The sequence below is a fragment of the Empidonax traillii genome, unplaced genomic scaffold (genome assembly GCF_003031625.1).
Source record: "Empidonax traillii isolate 1590-97213 ecotype Southwest subspecies unplaced genomic scaffold, ASM303162v1 scaffold25:size3598162, whole genome shotgun sequence".
NCBI lineage: Eukaryota > Metazoa > Chordata > Aves > Passeriformes > Tyrannidae > Empidonax > Empidonax traillii.
In genome coordinates this window covers 1,175,684-1,192,543 of record NW_020955218.1, presented here as the reverse complement: position 1 = coordinate 1,192,543, position 16,860 = coordinate 1,175,684, and the positions used below count along the sequence as shown (strand labels likewise).

General features: G+C 38.2%; 1 protein-coding gene across 1 annotated transcript in view; it reads left to right on the top strand.

Moving 5' to 3' along the window:
• The window catches only part of ETNK1 (ethanolamine kinase 1), a 32,210-nt gene extending 18,592 nt beyond the window's left edge, over positions 1 to 13,618 (top strand). Inside the window, exons 5-8 of the mRNA XM_027905293.1 lie at positions 1,317 to 1,400; positions 3,219 to 3,379; positions 5,434 to 5,507; positions 6,602 to 13,618. Coding sequence (XP_027761094.1) covers positions 1,317 to 1,400; positions 3,219 to 3,379; positions 5,434 to 5,507; positions 6,602 to 6,674 — 392 coding nt within the window. The 3' untranslated portion in view covers positions 6,675 to 13,618. The remainder of the gene's footprint in view (positions 1 to 1,316; positions 1,401 to 3,218; positions 3,380 to 5,433; positions 5,508 to 6,601) is intronic.
• Positions 13,619 to 16,860: the final 3,242 nt, after the last annotated feature.

Below are 16,860 nucleotides of genomic sequence, written 5' to 3'. Positions count from 1 at the left end.
CCATTTTAAGTGCTTAGACAAGAAGATTTGTCCACCTGGAAAACATTAATGTGTTAGTATTTCAAATGCAGTAAAGATGAACTGCATATGCAGGAACATTTTTAATAATGTTCTTCTGTGCAAATTTGGCAAGGATGTTGGTGAAACTATTGTGTTTGAGATGTATGATATTCCTAAATCATAAGGAGGCAGTATTCTAGGCTCTTAAAATCCTTAGTCTAGAAAAAAATGTGTATATAATATACTTAATTTTAACGTTGTTCTTGTTTTTTTTAACCTGGAGTTCTGACAGCGTTGGTATCTGTAAGATGTTTTAGGTCATGTTAAGAAGATTACTCTCTGTAATAGAAGGAGTGTTTTATTAATTAAATTTGCAGATAGTAAAAAAAGAATAGGTATAGAGACAGAGAAGGGTGAAAAATACCTATTCAGCATAGCAATGAGAAATGCAAGACTTCTATTTTAATGTTCTAGTGCAAAGTTCTTATGTTTACCAGTTACTTCCTCCTCTGATGTTTTTAGTAATTTTGCTGGTTTCCCTTAAAATACAACAGCTCTAGCTTTTTACCTGTTCTATGTTGTTAATTTTTTGACACTTTTACGTGCTGTAGAAATTAAGTGAAGCCTTTTCCTGCGTTTCACTGCAGGCAAACATAATTTGGAAACATTTGGGGCTGTGTTTTGCTGTTTTGTTAACCCTTGTTTACATAATACTACATAGTTAGATAGTTTTGAGTACTTGAGGACTGTCTGGCAGTTTCTTGAGACCAGTTTAAGCCAGATAAAAAAAGGAACAGTTAAGAATAGTCTTGCTTTGTAAGTGTGGTTGGAGGAAGCAGGAAGTATCAATGTGTTAGAGGAAATATCAGCATTGTTGCAACGTGTTAGTAGACTGTGGTTTCGCTTCTGTTTGAGAATAAGCAAAACTTTTTTTTTTTTTAAGTCAGGGAAAAATTGATCTACTATTTCTACATAAAATTTAAATAAATAATCTGCTACTCTACTTCTTATTTTGAGGGTAAGGGGTGCCCTCATGTGGTAGAAGTTGAAATTCTCTTATTTAGATTTTAAACATGGAGAATTGTAAGCTCTAATTATTCAAGAGCTTTTTCAAGTGAATATTTAGGGGAATCTCGTATTGTAAAAATCACCTTACACTGGAATGTCTGAGTGCACACAACTGGGCACAAGAAAGATGAGTGCATAGTTTGGTTTGGTTTCGTTTTTCCCCAAAATCTTCAAAGGACACCAAAGAATTAGGGCTGTGACTTCACTTGATCTTAACTCTGATGTTGTTGCTGTTGTCTCTCACACAGGTGATGTGCAGTTCATAGACTATGAGTACTCTGGATACAACTACCTGGCTTATGACATTGGAAATCACTTCAATGAATTTGCAGGTAAGAATTGGATTTAAGAATTGGATTTCTGAGGTAAAGTTTGAATGGTTTATGAATAAAAAAAATCCCCAACTACCTCATTCTTGCACATTCTTTGTTTGTTTATCTAAATGCATGTTTACAGCTCTCAACTCACAGTATCAGAATATGCTGATGTCTCATTTTGCAGGCCAGTTATGCCTTTACTTTGCAGCTTCTCTAAGCCAGATATGGGAATGTCATGTCCTCCATGCTGGTAGAATTACATAAATACAGAACCCACAGCTTTCTCAGTGTCCTTCTGTCAAGTGACACAGCAGAGACTGTAGTGAAATACTGTTGATGTCACACCACAGGTATATACTGAGAATACTCTGTGTGGTTCCGCAGTGCCAAAAAACAGGATTGTCTGGTTTCTTGTTGGTCTGAATGGGTGTGCTAAGTACTTGCCCTGTCCTAAAATGAGAAGTAAAGGTAAGACTGTCATAGGAAAAAGGTGGTATTTCAGGAATAAGATGTTTGTATACTCACTTATTAACTAGTTCAAATTTTCTTGGTGAATACCTGTTCCATTTACTCCATAAGGGAGAAATAACCTCAAGTGTGTGCTGTGGTGTTTCAGAGCATGGGGCAGTAGCAGAAACCTTCATAATGATTAGTGCAAATGGAAAGCACAGTGTGGAAATTAGGAGCATTAATCTACAAGTTGTTTCACAATGTGAAGTTGAGGTAACTTAAAAAAAATCAAGATGTGTAGTTGGTAATTTTAATTGTAGAATTGGTAATTTAAATATTTGGAAAGCAAGTTAAATTCTTTTACTGGTTATAATTGAGTGCATTTGATTTTTTTTTGTCTTGCACTTCTCAAAGTCTTACATTGGTAAGAAGATGAAATGCACAAATACATTTCTTTAGCTATGAAGAACAGTTGTGCTTCACTTTTACTCTTCATCCAGTAAAAATCTTAATTATGTTTTCAAGCTAAATTTCAGTAGATCTGACACACAAAAGAGTTTAGGTGCAAGGGGATTGCACTGTTTGTAGTGTAAGACTTCAGGAGCATTCCAAAATCCCTGGGGAGTAATAGTGGGATTGAGCTGAGATGCAGGTGTGGGGCTCCTGCCACACTCCCTATGGTCTGTGACTAAGCATCTCCAGTATAGAAAGAAAAATAGGATAAAAAGGGGTTATAGAGATAAGACTTCTAATTCCACCAAACCCCGTGGAGGAGAGAGACAGACTTGTAGTAAATTTTCTTCAGACATGAGCTTTCTTAGTGACAACTGGATATGGCTCTCAACTCAACTTGGGATGTTGTTGCATACAAGTCCCTTTTCCTACCAAATATGTAGTATTTGATGTTTTTATGAGGGCTTTTATTTCATACTGCATATACTTTTTCTTGAAGCTTCTCTCAAAGCCCAAGTTGTTGAATCTCAGCATACAAGTAGACTCTACGTGGCTGAAAACGCAAATCAGATGTTGAACACTGGTTTGTGTGTGGGAAATTCTTGACAACATGTAACTGATAAAGTCAGGTCCAAGTAAAAATGCTGATTGTCCACAGCAATTTGTGCCTGTGTGTTGGGCTGGGAAAGGGAAAGTAGTCTAATAATGGACTTTTAAACATAGAGGATTGTAAGCTCTACTTATTTAAGAGCTTTCTTGAATGAATATTTAGGGGAATCTCATACTGTAAAAATCACAGCCTTACCCCTGGAATGTCTGGGAGCACACAGTTGGGCACAAGAAAGAGAGGTATGCAAGGAGCAGTGTAGGTACTTCTAATGGTTTTTTTAGACTACAGAAGTTTTTAATAGGTATTTGTTTCTTTTCTAGGAGTAAATGAGGTAGACTACAGCCTTTATCCTAACAGAAAATTACAGGAACAGTGGCTGAGATCTTACCTTGAGGCCTACAAAGAATATAAAGGATTTGGCACAGAAGTCAGTGAAAAAGAAGTCGAGATTCTGTATGTCCAAGTCAATCAGTTTGCACTGGTAAGTAAACACTTGATTAGACACACTGTGGACAAATGTAATTCCCAGTTTCTTAATCTGAGTGCTCTGGCACATAAAGAAAATCTTCTCTAAGAAGCTTACTTCCACTTGCTGGTGTGTTGCATGTTTAAAAATTGTCTGTAGAATATTCCCAGGGAAAGAAGCATTGGGCATTCAGGAAAGGAGGAGATGAGCTTTTACTGAGTGTTTCTGTTGGCTGTTCATTGGTGTGGCAAGTTTGAGTTGACCAGAGCTTATGGTGTATTGAACTTTTGTTTGTAGTGGTAAGAAGACAGAAGAGCAAGTTCATAAAGACAAACTTTAGAAGCCTTTTTAAGATAAGATGATAAAATTCTGTTAGAGTAAGACCAGGATATTTTGAACTGACTTTTTGATGCCTTGCCCGTCAGGGAAACAAAACACATCAAATGTAAATCACAGAGGTAGAACAAGTCAAGTCACATAGGTGTGGAATTAAATCTTTAAATGTCATGATGATATATACTGTTAGAAGCAGTTTGATGTTGTCTTTCTCTTTTCCTAAGCTTTTTCTTTGTGTGATTTCTGAACAGATACTTAAAAGGTTCACATTTTTCAACTAGCCCTGATCTTTTTTTGCCTAGACGATGCGATTGGACATGTTACAACAAAAGTTGCCTCTATTTTGTTTTCTCCTCAAGACTAACATGGCAAACTATTTGTAGGGGGACTAAGTCTAAAGAAACCACTCTAGCCTTAATTTAGTCCTCTTTCCTACTGATCCAAGCACACCTCTGTTATTGTAATACTCTGTTTTCTGGCAAAAGCTAATGGTTGCAGTGAGGAAAAAAAGTTCACAAAAAGATGATTATTAAACAAGTCTTTGAAAATAGCAGCTTGTTTGGTGCTATTCTTTTAAAAATGTCAGCTGTTACTGTTAAACTCAGCTGTCCCATTCATTTGGGGAAGTTAGAGATGCAATTAGGTAGGCTGATGGTCTGTTTTAAAATATATAGCATTGTTTTGTCAGTTTTAAACGATGGTCACAGTAATGTTTAAGAGGATAGAGCTGTGTTTAGAGAACAGCTCAAGGCTTGCCTATAGACCACACATGATGCTCAAATACTGTGTGACACTTGTGTCACTTCATGTGGGAAGCTTTGTCATGAGAAAATATGACCTAAAGTTAATGGATCCTGATGTACAATGCTGAACTTCTACTCTCTGGCAAAGTTATCTAAACTAGACGTACAAGATTCACATGGACATATATTAGTTACCGTGTTAAGATGCTTTTGGGTGCGTGTGCATTTTTGTGCCTTCTAAACTGGTCGTTACATGCAGTCTTTGGAAAGCCATTTAGGAAATTATTGTAAGCAGTTATTCACTGAAGTTTAAAGTCTGTAATTTGTAGCCTGGGTGGTCCAGAGATGTCTTTCACAAGGAGACCGTCATGACCATTGCATGTTGATTTGAGGTGTATTAACAATCAAATCATTAATGGTTTCGATCTTGAAGTGAACATGGAAGTAAGTTTGGAATGAATGAGAAGTTTGTGTCAAGGCTGATGAGTTAAAGGTTTTCTTACAGCACTGCACATCATCTTTGTCTAAGTCAGCAGTGAAAGTGTGTGTAGTTATAGAGGTCTAAGGGTGTAGTCAGGGATTTGAAAGGAATTTCATATTTGTACTACATTTGAATACATGTGAAATCATATATATTTAATTAGCAGAAGTGGATAAGATAATTGAATTTCGGTGCATTTTAAAAGTATAGTTTATATAGTCGTACAAAAATCTGCTTCATAGGTGACCTATTTTATAAAAGCAACATTATTTTTCTTGAAAATGGCACATGGAGAGTTAAGAGTCCAATAGGTTTACTCCTCTGATTGCCAGTAATTTATTCTATAATACTGCTTACCAGTCTGTTTGGTAAAAAATTATCAAATAATTTTACAAAAAGTTTGTGTTTTGAGTGCTCTTTTGTAGATAACTTTTTTGTCGCAATGTGAGACTATGTCTGCAAGTTAGGTTGGAAATAGGCTGATTTTTCACTGATAAATTTTCTTTCAGGCTTCCCACTTCTTTTGGGGATTGTGGGCTCTAATTCAAGCCAAGTATTCCACCATTGACTTCGATTTTCTAGGGTAAGTGTGCTTGCTATGTACAAACATGGAATGCTGGGGGCTGGAAGGAACCCGGGGGGCCATTCCACTCCAATACCCCAACTTATCAGAAACTGAGACCTGAGAGACAGACCTGATCTGTGTGGTCATACAATAACATCTTTCAGAGAAAACAAGATAGTAAAAGCTGTCTGTGCTTTTTGTTGCTGAAAGTTCTCTGAGTAGTATGTGCCCCTGGGTTAAAGCTCATGGTATAAGAAGGCAAGGAACATACTGTTTTGGGGCATTTAGTGCTTTTTTTTTTTTTTTTTTTTTTTTTAATTGAAGAGGTAAGGGCTTAAAATCCAAGTTGGTCAGTGAGGTGTGCTGTCTTTCAGATCTGAGACCTACATTTCCAACTGCAGGAGTCAAAGAAATGGGATTCTTGTAGTAAACAAGCTCTTTTGTACTGATTGCATGGAGTGTTGCTCCTGGAAAATCCAACTATTTTTACAGAGTCTTTCTAACACTGATGAATGTTAAGCCCTGTTTCCTGAGGTGCTGGCCGGGGTGGTTGTGTTTCAGGTGGATAAGTGTGTCTTTGGCGTTTTTTAAATGACCTTTTATATCTTTGGAGTGTTTTGCGCTGACTAAGCCAGTTTGCTGGGTTTCGTTGTGTCATTTTGTCAATGAGACCACTGTGGGTTCCTGTGACTGATTATCTACTGCAGAAGTACCTGCGCGTCACCACGAGATGGCGCGACAAACTAAGAGAAAACACGGGCCACAGAACCCTGAAACTTGTCAGCTCTGAATAAAGTGCCATTCTTGTAATAATCAAGGTCAGAGTTCTGTGGGAATGTAGTTGGACAGTCCATTGAGAACTATTAAACCCACAACCACTACGTTTTGATAATCCCAGAACAACACCTGTTTTGCAAGCTGGGAGTGGGGTGAGGAAGTACCGGAACATCGATGATCTGTTCTGAATTTCTTCCTTTGGCAGCTGCTAAGGGTCAGTGTTGGAAACAGGGTCCTGGGGCCGGTGGTCTTTTGACTAGTACTACTTAGCATGGATGTTTTCATGTAAGGAGTTACCTGCTCTTCACTTGGACTCTCTCTCTCCCTTTCAATAGGTATGCAATTGTTCGGTTTAACCAGTATTTCAAAATGAAACAGGAGGTCGTGACGTTAACTCTTCCTGAGTAACGAAGAGGAGGACACTTGCCAAGTGGATGGACAACCCCTGGATCTTTTCTGAGAACAGATACTGGAAAAAAGCTAAACATTTGTTGAAGTGCTGTAATGCTCACTTGGTGGTTCTTGCTTTATAAATAATGCCTCTAAACAGTCCTTCAATGTTAAATTTAATATGAAGAGCATACATACTGCTGTTGATATAAAACGGATTAGAAACTTGCTAAATCTATAAAAAGTTGTAGAAATGGCAATTTAATTCTTCTTTGTAATTTAACATATGTTGTATGTGAATTATTTATTATAAGTTTAACACGATTCCATTGCTGCTTTCATCAGTTTTTGTTAAAGTTGGGTGCAGACAGTGAAGTTGTTCCAAAGGATTCATTTAAACAACTTATTTTATTGAAGTTGCATTAACTTATGCTAAAGAAGACATGTCAGAGAATATTACCCTTTTAAGATGAGTACAAGCAAAACGAGTGAATATAGACTTGTGAGATCTCCTGTGTAACTAGGCAGAAGGGTTAGGATTGTCTTTATTTTTCCCTTTTTTTTTTTTTTTTTAAAGAAAACTGTAGCTTTCCGTATGATGGTACAGGTGTTTTTTTTTTTTTTTTTTTTTTTTTTGCACAAGAATCAATCAGCTTGCTGAAGTAATAATGTTTTGGGTTTTTTTTTCTTCTTGATGTGTTAAGCTGCAGAAATGTGAAAGTTCTGTGGCCACCAGGTTCTCTGAGGGCATGTACCATCTGTAACTTCCGTGCGAAAGCTGCTTGTTTATTAAGTGTTCTCTTGAAAGCAAAAGACCACTATTCCAAATCTATATTCCTTTTTGAAACTTAATTCTAAATTTGAACACTATTCTGGTGTCTGTATTTGATGTGCTTCAGTAGGATCTAATGGAACAGATGTTGAACTGGAGACGAGTGAGCAGAGATCCTGTTGCACTGAGGAGCAAGACACAGGTTTACAGTTCATGTGTTGTTGACATCTTTCTGCTTTGTCATCTTTTAACCTTGGATTCTAAGTCTTAAACGCCTGGTCCTGTAGCTGTGCAGATTCTGGTGTGTCTAGTGGTTCTTTTTTTTTTTTTTTTTCTGTCAGCAAATCGCTTTTCAAAGTCTCCAGTTTGAAGGACAGTATGGAAAAGTGTATGACTTGAGCAACTGGGCTTTGATCATCACACACACTTTCTTATTTCTTAAAGCTATTATACCAAGAATGGTCTGGATTACAAAATGTGAATTGAAAAGACAATGTTTACTTAGTGGAATAATGTATAAGTTTGTGTGGAAAAGAGGCTTTAACTCTGAAAGGGGGGTGGGGTGGGGGGGTGGGACACGAGAAGGGAGAAAAAACCCACAACAGAAAAATCAAGCTCACCAATGCAGTGTGGAGCTGGGCAGGCATGTACTCTCTACTCTGATGATACTCTGAGAAACTTTGCACTTTGGTCACATAAGTGCCCACATGTACAAAGTCTGTGCGTGTGCAAGTACACGTGCAAACACAAACTTACTTACCTGAAGAGTAAATATTATGGGGAGTCTGTTGTACAGACTCCAGCAAAGATATTTATTCAAAATTGCTTTATGGCACCCTGCTGTGTGTGTATGTGTGTATCCCGTGTACACACGTATATACATACATGCTTTACAAAAAGCTTGGATCGATTCAGGACAAAGAAAATTCATGTGAATGAAAAACTTTCACCTTTAAAGACCATTTTAAATGGCATTCTGTTCTTTTACAAAAGCACGATTTAGGATTTTTTTTTCCCTCCTATTTGTATTCATCTCTGAATGTTTCCATTTCGTTTTTTGGGGTTTTTTTTTGGTGTTTATTTTTAAAATATTTTCTTCAGTCAAAACCTTAAAAATTCTTATACAAATGGGAGAACTGGGATTTTTTTTTTTATAACTTGAAATGAGGTAACCATTTTCATTAGCTGGAGGCTACTATACTGGACAAACTTTCTTTGTAGTTGAAACAAATAGCTAAAATAGACATTTATAATTTACTTTGTAGCAGTTACCAAGGATGTTGCTAGAGCTCATGAAGGCACTGAAGACCTTAATCTTCTGTACTTTCTCCCTGTGGACATTATTGACATGTGATGAATAATACCCTGCTGTCTTGTATTTCCTTTAAGTTCAGCAAGATGTGCTTGGAAGTAAGACTGATCAAGATCTCTGAACTCTTTTATTAGTTTTCTTCCAAATGGTGGCTTTATTTCTGACAGCGTTGCTTTGTATTTGTGAAATATTTGAAAGAAGGCAGTGAAGTTCACTTGGTCTTGGGAAACCCAACACCTGAGTTTCCCAATGGCTTGCAAGACACATTCCCTTTTCAGGTACCAGTACTGCTTGCATTTGGAGTTAGTTTAGTTTTTGTCAGTAGTATTTCTGCTTGTGTAGCTCAAGTAGCAATAACTGTAGGAGTGGAAGTTTGCTTCTGCAGAACCAAAGCTTTTCCTGAGTGCAGCTCAGTCTCATCCTTGTGAAGTTCCACTGAATCCCATAAAAGCACTTTGAAGCAGGTAGTAAATATCCAAGCTTTTCCTGAGCCACTTAGAAGAAGCACAAGGACTGCCGCAGGTTACAGTGGTGGACTTTACAGTAACGGTAGAAGATTTAATTTTGCACGTTGAAATTTAATTTTACACACTTAAGCGCTGCTTTGCATCAGCTTTCCTTCAAGACAAGTGCAGATTAAACCAATTTGTGATCAATTCTGAGGAAATACTGTAAAACATCTCCCAAAAGGAAATGCCAGTTACCTTGAGCCTTGTTGCACATCCCTTTGAGCCAGTAGCACTTGGATATTCTTGCTTGCTGAGGAATATCTACAGGTGCATTAAGTTTGAAGCAGTAGTTTGCAATGGCATTGCAGGTAAGGTAGCTTGAAACTGTGAATACAGGACGTTCTGAATGTAAGTTAGGTACTAGAGAACATGTACTTGTTTCAATTAATTTATCTCAGTCTCTGTAATACCAACATTAAGATATTTGAAGGAGGACAAAAAAAAAAAAAAAAAAGACTGAGCTCTAGAAACATCCTGTATTAGTTTTGACTGTGACTTGCCAAGAAGATACTCTGTTGCCTTTATGTTACGCTAAGGGCATGAATGCCAAAATTAATAATTCTTGCTGTAGTTAAGCCTATATTGTAAATATAAAGAGGATTATTAGTAACGGCATTCCTGCAGAAATAGCATCAAGTCAATAGACCGTAGTGGCCTGGTTGCTTTTGTAAAGCAGAATAGTGTGAATTTTTTTCTTCTCATTTCTGCAGTCAGATCTGGCTAATCCAGGCCTGATTTCATAGGTCACCCAAACACTAAAGATTTCTGAACGGTAACTAGTCTCCTGTCACATAACTTTAAATACCTTCATTTACACTTTTTGATTTGCATTTTAAAAGGACATACCAAATTTGCATTAACCAGGTCTGACTGTACGTGTATATACAACAGTGTAAATAACCATTTGTAAATTAGTGTGAATTGTACTGTATCTTGCATTTATGGACTTGTGTATTGCATTGTATTCTCTCCTATTTTGTAGAAATTTTGATGTAAAGAAGAAATCTAATTCTGTGTGCGGACTTCTTTTGTTAAATTGACCTGTAACACAACATAGTAGTTTTATGTTAAGGTATCCATTTATAGCCTTGGGCATCCAGGGTCTTTTTTTCCCCTGTTAGCTTTTTTGACAACTTGCTCTTGGGAATCATTCTGGGAATAAAGGAATTTATACAGTACTTAGATTAAAAGAAATTCTGTTCTAATAATAGTGCAAACCATGCATCAGAGGTACATGTAGTCCTGTGGGATAGGGAAAGCTGTTAAAATTGTTTACTTAAACTTCCAAAAGTTTCCTATACGTTCTTGAATGCTGGTGACTTCAAAACATAAGTGTGTTGAATTGAAGCACTCCTAAAGTGTGTGCTCCCATGGGGACAGTGGTTGAGGTAGTTGTGATAGGAGTCCCCCAACTTAAATATTGATGTTAAATATCCAACTTAAAGAAGGATAGAACCTTATTCTAGAGTTAGTTCCTAACTTGTAAATGCTTATACTGAGTGCTCAAATCACCAAAATAGTTCTGCCACTCAAGTTTCCTCAATGCTAGAACTATTGGTACTCCCTTTAGACTATCTGAAAGTTAGCTGAGGTATTTTCCCTGAGCGCCACTCCCTCCCCCTACTCCCTATGCTCACAACCCTGCTTGGTTAGGGTAAACATGAATATAAAACTTCCTTTCCATACTTAGCCATCACGATTTCCTTTTTGGACTAAATTTACTTTCTGTTTTGTCAGTACATAACTTCTCATCAGAATTTTTTTGTATAGGAAGTCCCTTTCTGAAGAGGCCTTTAACCTTGGAAACATAGACAATGAAGCAATGTTTTTTCCCTGACTATATTCCATCACTGTTGCCTTTCACTGTCTCTTTTGAACCCCATTGTGCCCTTCAAGCTGTTGGTTTGTTCTTTTCACTGGTGTTTAACTCTGCTGGAAAATGCTGTGCAAATCTCATGCTCCATCTGACAAATTGATCTTGATACAGTTTGTACAACGTGTCAGCCTTACCTGTGCATATCAGTGGTGACACTTCAGATGACCAGGGTCCTGGGAAGGGAGTTTAATCCAAGAGGTACTAGTCAAGAGGAGGGATGGGCTTGGTAAATGTAAGTAAAAGGAAATCATTTACATGGAAACTCAAGCTTCAGCTTTTGGTGTAGCAAGGTATTGTTTATGCTTGTTTACTTGCATGGTTTAAGGACAAGAGCAAATTGTAAAGGGTAAAGTTTGCTTCAAAATAAAGTTCAGATTTTTTTAAAGCCTTAGGTAGCTAACAAAAGCTTACAAAATACTGTTTTGTTACTCTTACCAAAAGAAATCTTAAATTTGGGTAACTTTTTGATTAAATAAAGCTTTGTTCTAAAACCCAGTGGACTATAATCTCTTGCTTGGAGCAGTCCTTCCTGTAGTTTGAAGAGGAGGTTGACCACATCTTTCCTTGTCTGTGTTTGAGGTGTCTGGGTGTCCTTTGTGTTAATGTTTTGTGTTATTGACTGTGTTCTAAGGTGTGCTAGTTTGCTAAACTACTGGAATTGGGAGCTATCTCCTATCATCTTCCACACCAGATGGGTTGTAATCACTGTATTAGAGCAGAAAGCATTTGATGAAACCTTGAGGTAAATGCAAGGCCGACATGGAGCAGTCTTGCAGCTGATTTTTTTTACCCCCTTTTTATGACTGTGGGTGGCAAGATGATTGTTTTTAATAGTTGTGAAAGATATGAAAAGCCACGACCTTTAGTCTTGTGCAAATAGGTGTTCTGTTAGCCAAACACAATTTTTAAGAAAGGGTCTCTCAGCAGTGAGCAACCACACCATTCCAGGTGGCTTAAACCACTTTGGGGCTTAGAGACCTTGAGTGGGAAGGAAAATGTGTGAAATGCTTACACAGGCCAGTTGTATGAATGTGCTCCATCCAAGTGATGGAGTGAGATACTGGAAAAGGCACTGTTTGATCCTCTTCCCCCCCACACTTTTTTTAAGTGACTTCCTCTTGGTCTGATTTGTAGAGATTAAGTGTGATTAGGAAACCAGTCAACCTGGGGTGGGGGGAGAGGGAAGAAATGGTTCAAAAGATGATAATTTTAAAATCCCATCAGCCCCCCGTGCAGTTGATTAGTTGGCAAAACTGTGTACTGGGCTCTTCTCTGTATTTAATGGTGTAGGTGGTGCTCAGCACCAAATTCTTTAAGAAAAGGGTTTATTATTGCTGTGAAATGTCAGAATATGGACTGGGATGGCCCTGAAGCCCTTTAGGATCTTGGATGGCCAGACTTCACCAGATTACCAAGTTTCTGGTTCAAGGTTCTACACTTGCTGTTTCTGCAGCCTTCTAAAATGGTTGAGCTGCTGTTGCAGATTCCCTCTGGTGTGGAATTTAATTCACAGACATCCCAAATATGTTTGATATTTATAGAGAGATGACACAGAGGGAAACTTCATGGAAGTGAAAAGTTGTGTGAACATTTAGAAAGCAAACAAGTTACTTAAAATCTGGCAAACTTTGACAAAAAAACCTGAAATAACTTTGGGTCCTGCACCAACCGATTTTTGTGTCATTGTAAGTGCATTTTTCCTCTGTTTACTGGGGTTTTTTTCCCTACATAGAGACCTATGCAAAACACAAAATAAAAGAAACCTTGGAAGAGAAACGTGAAAAATATTGTATAAAATACCACAAACCACAGCGTGAACTGGAAAAAAATAGGTAAATGTTTCTAAGTTTTTGGTAGTAGTAATTAAGTGTTATAAAAAAATGTGTCCAGTCTTCAGTGTGTGATTTTTATTTTTTTTTTTTTATGGTAAGTTTCCATTTTTCATTTTGTATCTCAGATGCAGTCTGTGGTAGTTAATGCTGCTGCTTTGTACACAAGTGCTTTGAATAGTCTCAGCACCAAGAATGTATCCAATCTTTCTTAAATATGACTTTGAGTTAGAGTCATTAGTTCTGTCTAAGCCTCTTAACACAGCTGTCCAAAATCCATTTAAACATTTGCAGACACAGGGCCACAGCATATTAGGAATATATTCACTTTTTTTTTTTTTTTTACTGCATATTATTCAGTGTACTTTCAAGCACGAGTCCACTTGTGTCCTGTGAATAAACTAAGCTCAATTTATAAAAGAGCCTTTGTCATCTTCTGGCAGTGTCATCCCCCAAAAAAGTCCCCATGACCCTTCTTGTATGTTGTGGAGTTTAGGTGCATCATTTATCCATTGGAGTGAATTGTATTTCTTTTGAACTAAATGTGATTGAAGCTATTCTAAGGCCTTCTACCACTGATTAAATGAAGTAATGTACCTTTCAAAGAGATTTATATTGTGTAAATAATTTGAAACTGCAACAATAAAGTTTGTTTCTAACTGCACTGTTAGCATATATTGTGATGATTTTGCTTTCCCCAGGTTTGAAAATTTGATACGGAATACTTAAGAGTTCTTAAAAGCTTTTGACTTGTGTTCAAATGCATAAATCTCTCTGGGATTAACAACTCATCTAAAAATAAATACTTTGAGTCAGTATTTGGCTTATACAAAGTTTACTCTTAACAGTTTTGCATATGAAATAGGCTTGGTCATCGACCACTGAAATTTAACGTGTGGGATGCAGCAATGAGATGGAACATGACTGTCAGGGGGCATCACTACCTCTGAGGAAATGGAGGAAAGCATGCAAGTTTTGGGCTGCTCTGAAGTTTAATTTATCCCCACAGGGGCTGTGTTAACTCTGGGAGACCATTTTACAGGCTGATCCATGGTGCTGCAGCCAGGCTCTGCATCCAGTGGTACAAGGTTGGATACTTGCTTGGAGATCAGCTGGGATGTGTTCAAGGCCAAGGTGGATGGGGCTCTGAGCAATCTGATCTAGTGGAAGGTGTCCCTGCCCAGGGCAGGGGTGTTGGAATGAGGTGATCTTTCCTTCCAAGGCCAACCATTCTATGATTCTGTGTTTTGATGTACACGAACAAAACCGCTTCCTTCGTCTTGGTTGTGCACCCAAAGAGAATGATTTCACTAAGAGCGTGGATTTTACTTGGGCTTCAGTTACTCTCTGCAATTGCCAGTGGTGGATTTATTGAGGAAAATGTTTCTTGGGCCCAAGTCTGTGGTCCTTTAGGTGCCTGCCATTCTGAAAATGGACATTTCCTCCATACACCAAATACAAAATGTTGTGGGGTTTTTTGTAGTGGGCTTGATTAAGATGTTATTAGAGTTTGTGCCCATGTAGTAAGGGACAGATAGAACAAGCAAGTAAAGCAGTGTAGGAGGCTTGAGCCCCATATATCTTCACTTAAAGGTTTCTTATGTACATAACAATTCTGTCTTCATTTGCAAGGCCCCCATCTCTTCACTCTGCTTGTTTTCTAGTAATGATCACAGAGCAATGGTTTGTTCACATAACCAATGCACAAATGAAATTCTCAAATACCCCAAGCACTGCTGGATCTTGCTGACCTAAACAAGTGCCCTATTCTACTGGGCTTTTTGCTGCTGAAGTTCTACTACTGCTACAGGGTGGGTGAGTTAAGAATTGTTTTTCAATTTAGTAGAAAATACTCAGACTATGAGTAGATATCTAGGGTTACTCATCCCTACTGAGTTGCTGCTGAGAGCCAAGAGATGGTGTTTATCTGGCATCCACTACCCAAATACTCAAAGCTTTCCACAGGGAGGGCTAAGCTGTGGCTAGTTGTTGTTCACTGTTGTAATTGCAGTGAAAAGGAGATGTACTGTGCCGATGAACTAGTCCAAGGCAACATGGAATCTTTCTTTTCTTCCCCAGGCAAAAGTCCTTCATTCACAGCTTGGCCAGAAACTGCAGAGCAAGCTCTTACTTGAGCTAGAAGTTGTCCATGGGAAGTAATGAAGAGTTTTTGTGAGGTCATCCTAGAAAATACTGAAGAGGTTATTCATTTTCCTTGAGATAAAGAGCAAACTACAGGCACACAATAGGAGGGAAAACAGTGCCGTGTGGTGGATTCCAAGATGTAATGTTTTAAAATGTTAGCTTTCAAGTGTGCATTTCTAGGAGTTTTCCCTGAGTGAATTTGAAATAGCACATTTTACCTTATTAACAATAGAATGCTGATTTGGGTTATATAGGATGTCTATAGGATTATGGGTTAAGAGTTATGTTTAATGTGTCTATATTGTTAATAGATATGGTAAATATATATATATATATATGTTTCTTTCCCATTCCTTGTTAATATCCGCTGCAATTAATCTGCAGTTCACTCTCATCCTGGTCTCTTACCTTGCTATTTAAAATAAAGCTGCTCATCTGATTTTTAAATTTTTTAGGAGTGAAAGGAGCACTCACTTGAAAGGCCAAAGGTGATGTTTACTTGAAATTACTTTACGTCTGACCAAGGCAAGTCAGAAGCACACTCTTACTTTTTATCCTTACTTTCTGTGGATACCTTTATTTCTCTGTGCCCTGGGAAACAGAGCGGGCTGACAGACTCCAGCACTTACCCGCAGGTGGCAATGGAGCTGCAGGCTGTGTCTCATTGTTGAAAAAGCTTTTTCAAGACAGCTTATTTTTGTAGTGCAGCATGTCATACAGTGAGTTAAACAGGAAAAAGGGTATTCTTTTATCTCTCAATGAGTTGCAGCCAAGATCTGTAATTGCCTTGCTCTTAATGTTGCGTAACTGTTAGCAAGACTCAAGCCAAGCATTAATGAATTTCATCAGAACTTCATTTTTTAATGAGCATCATTAATCGTTAGTCATGCGTGCTACAACCTACACTTCTCTAAAGTGGGGGTTTGCCAATCGTGTTGCACTATAAAAACAGCAGCATGTCCTCCTCAGATTTTTATCAGTGAAATAACAACAAGACAAGATTGTGGAGAGAGCGAGGTACAAAAAACTCATTTATTCGACCTTTTAAACACTTAAGATGCTCTCTGAAAGTTGCTCTGCAGCTTCAGCTCGTGAGCAGCTGCTGCCCTGCTTTTCTCTGGGCTGTGATAATGCTGTGAGAGCTCTTGAGTTGCTCCAAGCCACAGCGTTGATCCGGCCTCTTCAGATGGGCTCACTGAGCTCCCTCGGCTCTTGTTACAAAATTCAGTGAAGCTTTTAAGGTAAAACTTATTTTCAAGCTTGGAAAAACGATGACTAGCAATCTACTGGCTAGTCTCTACTCCTTTGGATTGTGCAACAGGATGTGTTTAGAAGCTACAGAAGGAGTGTTGGGTTCCTGGCTGTCCTGGCATGCTTTTCCAGATTTAGCAATTCCGGTAATTAGTGAGTGGCAATGTTTTATCTGCACCAAACTGTCTTGCAGCTCGTTCATGCTTCCTCTGTATAAAGCAAAACTGACTGACTTGCACAGGTGGGTGAATTAAGTTGTTGTGCAGGTGTCAGACTGCCACTGCTTTACAATAAACGAAAGCTTTTCCCTTTTGTGTATACGAGGGATGCAACGATGGCTTGCAACCTCTCCCGGGCAACAAGTGGCAGGGCAAGAAGGCATGGCCTTAATCTGCACCAAGGGAAATTCAGGTTGGACATCAGGAAGAATTTCTTTGCTGAAAGGGTTATCAGGCATTGGAACCAGCTGCACAGGGAGGTGGTGGAGTCACCATCCCTGGTAGTGCTCAA